At 42.8% G+C, this 8,690-nt stretch overlaps 1 protein-coding gene across 3 annotated transcripts in view; it reads left to right on the top strand.

Moving 5' to 3' along the window:
- The first annotated feature begins 975 nt into the window (after nucleotides 1-975).
- sdk2a (sidekick cell adhesion molecule 2a) overlaps nucleotides 976-8,690 on the top strand; it is a 110,678-nt gene continuing 102,963 nt past the window's right edge. For 2 of the 3 annotated variants that reach the window (XM_014025582.1, XM_014025573.1), the window contains exon 1: nucleotides 976-1,771. In XM_014025582.1, coding sequence (XP_013881036.1) covers nucleotides 1,606-1,771 — 166 coding nt within the window. In that variant the 5' untranslated portion in view covers nucleotides 976-1,605. The remainder of the gene's footprint in view (nucleotides 1,772-8,690) is intronic. The other variant, XM_014025591.1, reaches the window with a different exon arrangement.

Raw genomic sequence — 8,690 nt, 5'->3', positions numbered from 1 at the left:
GGCTCGAGAGCAATCTGCTGGCCTAAGAGCCTCATAATCAGCACATCATTATCAGTAGGGGATGGCGCATGTGGTGCAAGCCGGGTGAGGAGAGAGGAAATAAAAGGAGGGAGGAAAGGACGACACCAAATGAGCTCCTGTTGACATTGAGGAGTTAGAAGACACTGGGAGGGGAAAGGGGCAGCTCATACGAGGTGGAAAAAAAGACTCAGATTTGCAGCAAAGATATACATTATAAGCAAACACCGCCCCTTGTTTGCACATCAACAGGAGCTCTTTGAGAAGCAAAAAGCAGACTTTATTTAGCCCACAGTGGCTCAGATGTTCCCTGTTAGTTTGTGTTACTGCTGGTCTTTTAACTCACAACAGCTAATGGCAGATATACAGATACACCGTGACAGCTCTTTGAAGCTTACCTTCCCCGCATGAATTTTTCAGCGAGTTCAAAAGGAGCAAGGACAACAAAGCTCTTATGTACATGCTTCCCTTTTTTTTAGAAGTGCCCAGAATTTCCTGTGTACTCAAACTTGCCTTTAATCCTCCYTCTGATGATGGAGGGGCCATTCAGATCGGACCATTGAAGGGCAGCAACAGGACACTGTTGCTTGATCCGAGACTAATTTCTGAAACACAGCAAAGTGCGAGCAGTCTGCTCCTGCAGGGTGGTTGAGCCCGTGCAGCATCACCTCCTATTTAGAACGCAGAAAATAGCAACTTGCACTCTTCAGACTACATGACCCAGTTAATTTCTTTAACCCTCTGCAAATAAGAGATTTAAAAAAACATTCACAAACAGCTTGTGAAGATTTAGTTGTCATCAGGTTGTTTTCTGTAATCCAGGCTTTTGGTTTCAATGTGTCAACAATCAATCAGAACTGTCTAAAGACTTCTCTGTACCACTTCCTGCCACGTGGGGGCAGTAGCGCACAGAGCACTTGAGCTGACTTGTCTTGGCTCGGGTTGTGCGCTCTGCCACAGTCTATATGATGTCTAATTCATAAAAAGAGGAGCCTCTGGACTATGTGGTCATAAGAAATGGCTCTGAAAATCCAAGAGGGAGTACTTCTTCTTCTTTTTTTTTTTAGAATAAAGAAGTTGTTTGGGGTTTGCAGTCTAATAACTCTGGACAGAGTCTATTTGTTGGTCCAAAGGCACAACAATTTGAAGCCATTATAGGCTCTGCCTTGTTTATGAGTTGTTGCACTGTCAAATCAAGGTTTTCAGGTAGAAAGAAAGAAAAAAAAAACTTGGAGATTTGTACATGAGGATCTGATGTCAATAGGAACCTGTCTCACATACTTGACAGCCGAGCAAATTCAATTGGACTGACTCCGCCTCGCTCATGCGGGACTTGTCCAAAAGCAGGCTTTCTCCACGCCGCCGTGCACCCTGTCTGCGTGCCCCTGCTGCTCCTCTCCCTGTCGGAGTCTCTCCTCCTTCACGCACACCCCCCGACTTCCCTCCCATCAGCCCAGTCACTCACCCCCCCTCCATCATCAGCAGGCGAGGAGCAGCCAGACGCGCAGGAACCCCCACCCCCAAAAAACGCAAGCGGCGGCAGGAGCAGGAAGCGGCAGGAGCCAGGACACTTTCCCCGGGAGCAACATGTTCCCAGCCCGGAGACGACTGGGGGTCCGAGGCAGCACCGGCAGCGGCGGGGGCTCGACGGGACCAAAGCGGACCAGGTTTGGAGCTGGACAGGTTGGACAGGTGCGGGTCTCCTGTTGGATTCTGCTGCTGTCGACTTCTATCCCCAGCGCTCATCCTCAAGGTAACTCAGTTTTRATGTGTTTGTAGTTGAAAAAGTAAATACATAAAATAAAGTCTGTAAGGTAATGCAACGAAGTGAGACAAATACATAAAAGATGCGAAAGATAAACTCAACAAATGTAAGYGATTAATCTTAAGTTGGATTCATTTCCCTGATTAAATGCGTCCCAGCAGCTGTTAATAGAACAGACTGGGGGCTTAAGGTCCAAGCATTCAAGGAGAACGACCTGCAGCTTGAAAAGGACTATTATAGTGACAAATGTTGGCTGCTTTTAAAGAGAGGACGTGTGCTCTGCCATCCTGAGCAATTTAAGTTGTTCCTAACATGATCAATGCAAAGTCTCTTAAAGCCTTTCTGACAGCAGTCAAACCTATTTTCCCCACTCATGTAGTATATTTTAAAAACAAATGATTTTTTTTTTATTTTACCTGTGCTTTTATTGGGAAATTTGGCAAATTGTGTGACCCTGGGAGGGCTCAGGATTGTCTCTGCTGTAGATTTACCTCCAAGACAGCCGTAAACACACATGACTACAGTGTGGGACGAGCAGAAGCAGATGTTTTGGAGGCTGCGTTGCATCTGTCTGCATCTGCATTCAGCCTTGGAGGCTGTGTGAAATTAACGTGCATCCTGCAGAGTACATAAATCAGGCTTTCACGCCGCTTTCATTCGTGTCCAACACAGTCGGGGCCGAGGAGACGCAGATGTGTACAAGAAACGGCTACTGTGAAACCGTTGTGACTTCCTCGCTTGTCATTTGTCAGCTGATGACCTCTTGGCCAGTGTGAAGATAATGAGATCTGCCAAAAAAAAAAAAAAAGGCAGAAAACCATGGAGAGCCATCACATCCTGCCTAAACGCACAAGTAACTGCTGGTTGTTGGTGGTGGGAGGGTGGGAAGTGAAGGTAAGTTGATAAAGGAGAAAGGAAACTGCGGGTTTGGGGTGATGTTCCAATTATGTGCACCGCTATCTAATCCATGGTCATGGCTTTTATTGTTGACACATACGGATGCGCGTTTGATGTCCTTGGAGCATTTATCTTTGCAGGTCTTGAAAGAAGAAGCAAAAGAGAAGTCGCATTTRGAAGGCTGATTCATGTGAGACTTGCCTTCTATAAGCACTCCCCATTTCCCCGTCACACTGCTCGGTGCACCAAAGTGCTAAAAGCAGCATAATCCCCGCGCTTGTTTGTCTTTGAACAACTCACATTGCTCTAAAGTACTCCCAACCTTATCTGAAAATAGTCTCTGGCGTCTCTTATTATGCAAGGCACAGTTCCTCTAGCTGTTATTAGCATCCCTTTCTCAAGCCAACACGCCTGGAGTGTGTGAGGATCTGTTGAGTGCTACTGGGCTACTTTGCTGGGTTTTTAACTTTCCTTCCCCCCAAACGAACCTCTCACTTATCCTTCCTTTTTGTGTGTGTGTGTGCGTGATTGTGAGCATTCCCGATGTTGCATTTGCATCGCTGAGAGATCCGCTGTTTTGTCTGCGTGCTCTTACAATCAAGGAGGGCCTCGATTCCTGCTTTTTTTTTTGGGATGGCACAGTCGCGGTCTTTGCAGGGGGTCCTCTCTGCATCCAGAGGCGCCTTGTTCCCCTGAAGTGGAAGGCAGCTCACATCCTCAGAGGGAATCCTTGTTTGCAAATGAGTAGCAAAAGAAAAAAGAAAGTTAGAGACTCTGTAGTCGTTCCCTGAGTGAAGAGGACCTCTGAGGATGTCGGAAATTAGGCGACACGCAGGCACCACCGGGGAACAGGTGGCATGTAGCTGCTTGTTTTTCAGCAGGTTCGTATTGATGCTCCTGCTGAGTTTAATACAGATGGCTGTTCCAGCGCGTGAGGGGCTACGTGGTGGATCCGCAGGGAAACCTTTCTGCAGGTTTTACTCGGCAAACCATTTAAAGACTCATGTAGATCTCCCTAATCGAAATCCCGAGTAAATAGATGAGAGCTTCTGCCTCCCCCCACCCCACAGCCATCTTTGTAATGGTTTTCTCCTCCTCAATACCTGAAAGCTGCAGAGATCTATGTCCATTTGAGTGAGTGTGTTTTCTGCCCCGCACATTGTTGTGTGCATCTGCAAAAAGTGAGCGAGTGTGCGGGTGAGCGTGCAAGTCGCCGGTGCTTGTGTTGAGCTTTAATCTTGATAGCGGCATTGACATTCTGCCAAACGACAGCTGCTATAATTTTCTGGACGTACGTTATTACGCAGCTTGACAGCTGTCAGCCATTTCCAAATCTTTAAATCTTACCATAATCCACCGTGCTTACACACAGACACACACACACAAAAAATAAAAAAACAGCGTTTGTTTAAAACACTCTGAATCCTTGTGTGATTAAAACTCCCCCGCTCTAATGCAAGGCTCTACATCATAATTCATCTACGACGGTGGCACACAAACACGCACAGCGGCGCACACGTCCACAAAAGAATGGAAAAATCAATACGAGCTGGATCCCACAAAACAACTATATTAGTATTTTATCAAAATTACAGGCATCTCTCCCTACAGACTAACTGGTATATTTGCCCTCACATAAAACATTATTTAAAAAAAAAACTTCACTTATTAATACGGATTGTTTACGTGCATATTCCCAATGTTAGTACAATAGTTTCATGTTTATTAAGCTATACATAATGAAATGATGACACCATGTATAAGCCGATGTAATTACTGCATTTTCCCATCTTGAACCCTTCTGTATGTTGTAGCAAATTCTCAGTTGTCATGTCCTAATTACAAATGGTGCATATTTATCGCCCGCTGCCAAATAGCTAATGCTGACAATTATGGTTTTGCCTCTGTGCACGCGCTCGTCTGTCTGTTAATAAAATATCTCATTAACCATTAAACGCATTTTGACGAGACTTTCGGGAAGTAATTATTAGGTGTACATTTACAACTGACAAACATGTGGAGTCGATACATTTCAAGACTGCTGCTGCAGTCAACTGATCATTAAAAACACAGAAATGCTGATAACTTTTTCAAATTTTGCACAATTTGTGCAACGATTTGTTGTGATAGTAGCTGAGAGTAGTTCCCATCATGTACTCCAAGTGCCAATCATTGCAATGGTTTTTACTGAAAACTTTAGCAATAATGTTTGGAATTAATCTTGTTTGTCTGTTAGAAAAATATCTCATGAACCCCTGAAGAAATTTTAATGAAACATCCAGAAAATAATCACTGGATGTCCATCGAGAACTGTTTACCTTTAGGATTCTGTCAACTTCAAGATGGCCGCCACAGCTCATACCCATCAGCCAACATTAAAACGGCTAAAATTCCAATAATTTTACAGAAACTGAGCTAAAACTGAATGTGGTAGTACCTGAGAGTCATTACAAACGCATACTTTGAGCCTGATGTGGTTTGGCTTAACTTATGTTAAACCACAAGTCTGCCATTTCCCAACATAAGATGAGCTTAAATAGATGATCTCTGGCACGAAATGCTGTGCATTCCTTTAAGGAATGCGAGGCTTTTAATTATGACATATACATTTTTGTGTCAGTAGAAATACAGTCCATTAAATGTGTTTTCTGCTCCAGAGAGCCAACAGATGTTGAAATTTGGACTAAGTGCTCGTTTTCTTTGCAATGTGGCTCATGCCAGGAAAGCCCAGTGAGCTTTTCGCCCAGCCTCAGGTGAAACAGTGGCAGCTTCCATATCTGACTCCTTGTGTGTCTTCAGTGCCAGCCTCAAACGTCTGGCTGGTTGGCTGCTTTTTGTTGTTTTTTTTTATTTTTATTTTCCTTCCCTTTTCTTTTTCTTCTTGCTGCCAAATGCTGTCGACACATGTTTATTCATGCTGCCACAAGATGGAACGTGTCACAGCTGAATGGGGAAAAAAAGGCCTAAATTTTGGGGAAAATAAACAGTATTTGATTTGGGAAAACTTCGAAAAAAATGATTGTGCGTGAGAGTGACAAATGATTACAATCAACCCTATTGTTAAAGAACAAAAGGGCTGCTGCGTTGTCAGTGTTTTTTTTTTTTAGCTTCAGGAAGGCTTTAATTGGCTCAGTTGAGCAGGAAAACTGTGTTTATAGTTCATAATGGAAATGTAATCAAATTAACTGCAGGGTTTTGGCATTCTCCCTTCGCCTAGTGATTGCCATTTGCCCATAGGGCTCTATAACGACTATTTGCATGGGGCAAAGAGGTCTGTCTCACCAAATGTGTGCCACGCTGATGTCTGCATATTAGGATGGATGGCTAAAAGTCGTATTCTCCAAAAAATTTAAGTTTTTTTTTCTCATTGTTGGTGTTAAACAGTTATTTCAGCTTCTGTTTAGAATTCTGTTCTCTGAAGTAGCTTGAAAATGAGTAGCACAAACCTTCATTCCACGAAAAAGAAAACAAGTTATTCAAGAATGATTCTTTACTTACAGAGAACTCTTTTTATTTGTCTCGCTGAGTGAAAAACATAGTTTGAGTAAGGTACGCTCAAATTAGATTTTTCAGTAATAACAGCATCAATTTTGCGGGCAATTTCTCCTTTTGGCGCCGATTTTAATCACATAGCTGAGAGTGGTTTTGTTATATCTACTTGTTTACTGATGAGAGGGAGCGGAGTGGCGCTGCAGGCGGAAACATACAAATTTCTCACATATTAATTCTCTTGGCTAAACGTCTAATCAATCTGACACAGAGCTCGGAGGCACTTCAACTATCAGGAATTTAAAAGTGTCTCAGAGGAAGCCCTGAGCCGGGACAAAAACTGAAAGCCGAAATGACCTTGGCTATTGTGTGGAGGAGAATGTGAAGTGGCATCATTTGTTTATTTTTGTCTAATATGATTTTGACCATTAAGGAGCAAAGATGTTTTCATCAGGATCCGTACAGAGAGCATTTTTTAAAGCCTTCACAAATTGGGCTTTCACTTTCATCTATGAAAACGAGGGATTGAACTCGAGCGGCATTTGGAACCAAACACACGTCTTTGAGCCCCCAGCTGTTCCATGTAAACATTTAAACAACACAAAGGCGACTCAAGGAAAACTGTGGTGAGAAACAATGCTTTTTACAGCATAATGCGCTCACTGAATCTCTGCTCACATCCAGCGTGGCCCTCCTGGGGACTGCTGAGTGTATTCTTGTGTCGTGAATAAAATGGCAAAAGAGACAAGAAGGGGGGGAAATTGAGGTGGTGGTGGGGCCAGCCTTTTTATCTATCTGTCCTATAAAAAAACAAGTGGTCATACAAATCCATTTCTCTTTCCACACTCACATGAATAAATCCTCTTTCTCTTCCACTCTTGTTCTGACCTCGAATCAAAGCGGCTGCACCACTGTGACTCGCTTCAGTAAGTGATAAACACGGCAATATTTCAGCTAAACTTGATAAAAAAAAAAAGAAAAGAAAAGGAAACCGCTAAAGGCCTTGTGTTCCTTGAAGGAATGTATATGCACTYACTTCTTGGGGACATAGTTTTAAACCAAAATCAAGGTATGTTGAGCAGAGACAAGGTTGAGGCTCAGTTGTAGTTTCACTTTTGGGTGCAGGGCTCAACTGATGGCGAGTGCTCTCTCTAAATCGTTGTAGACAGTTAGGCTTTACACTTACATTTGTGTAGTATGGACATGTGACCATACACTTTATAGCTTGGGAAATGTTGTAAAAAGGAGAATAAATGCTTGATGGATACAGGATGAATGATATTTTATTGATCCCATGTAGGGAAATTACAATTCGGAACAACCCATTCAAGAGATATAGATAATAGATATAGTATAGTATAAAGATAGATATAGAGATGTACTATTGAAATTGGGGTGTCCCCATCCGATATTGATATTTGAAATTGGTCTTATTACCCAAAAAAATAAACAAATAGAAACCAAGTATCAGATTATCGGCCTGCATCTAAAATCTTTGATATAAGCACTCCAATAAAAGCAGTCCATTCCAGTGTTCCTCTCTAGCATCACTGTCCTAACTGTGCTTGGATCCAGCGTGCAGAGCCCACGTGATCACAACAACACGCTGCGCTAACAAAGTAGCAAGGACTAGGCGTGATGTCGGCAGCAGCTAGTCCGAAAAAGAAGTTGCAGCTGAGTGCAAAACGTTTTTCATGGGGGCGCAGAACCGTGCAAGTTTTATACCGGAGAGGCAACCAAGCTCGACTCCCCACCCGAGCAGCAACAGCAGCTAAGTTCCTCTGTGCTGCCTGCACAAATGTCGAGAGCGAGAGGCTAATCTCCACATCATGCTCGGACTGCAGAAAGTGAAGAAGCAACTGTAAGAAAGGCAGCCATCGATTTACCTGACTAAATGTTATTGCTTTATTTCACATACACACACATTGGAAACCTTTTATGTAACATTTCCTGGAAATCATCAGACCTCAGTCTTCCTGAAAATCTGTACGGGCTGGGCTTTCTCTCTTGTAAACAAGCACGTACTTTGTAATACACACTAATGACAGCAAACTTCTGACCAGGTGTTTTCCTCGGCTTTCCAGAACATACCAGACCAAATATGYCAAACTSTTTATAACAGAAAGTACCTAGKTTACACAACCTGGTCTAACAGCTAAAGAACCTGCCACTTCACTTGTTAATAGTGATGTTTAGTTTGTCTACACTAGTTTTAGTGAAGACCAAGCATAATGATCACATTTTTGGGCACAGTTAGTAAAATTGATGCTATTGACTTATAACTTTGAATAGTTGGAAAATATGGTAAGTTTTGTTTTGTTCCCACCTTCAGCTGTTCCCACCGCATAGTAAAACCAGTCTGGCATTGAAAGTTAAAAAAAAACTGGAGAGAATATACAGCGGGTAAAATAAGTATTGAACACGTCACCATTTTTCTCAGTAAATACAGTGGTTTGCAAAAGTATTCATACCCCTTGAACTTTTCCATATTTTGTCACATTACAACCACAAACATAAATAT

Source organism: Austrofundulus limnaeus, unplaced genomic scaffold, assembly GCF_001266775.1.
Source record: "Austrofundulus limnaeus strain Quisiro unplaced genomic scaffold, Austrofundulus_limnaeus-1.0 Scaffold4, whole genome shotgun sequence".
NCBI classification, from domain to species: domain Eukaryota; kingdom Metazoa; phylum Chordata; class Actinopteri; order Cyprinodontiformes; family Rivulidae; genus Austrofundulus; species Austrofundulus limnaeus.
This window is presented reverse-complemented; position numbering and strand designations above follow the sequence as displayed.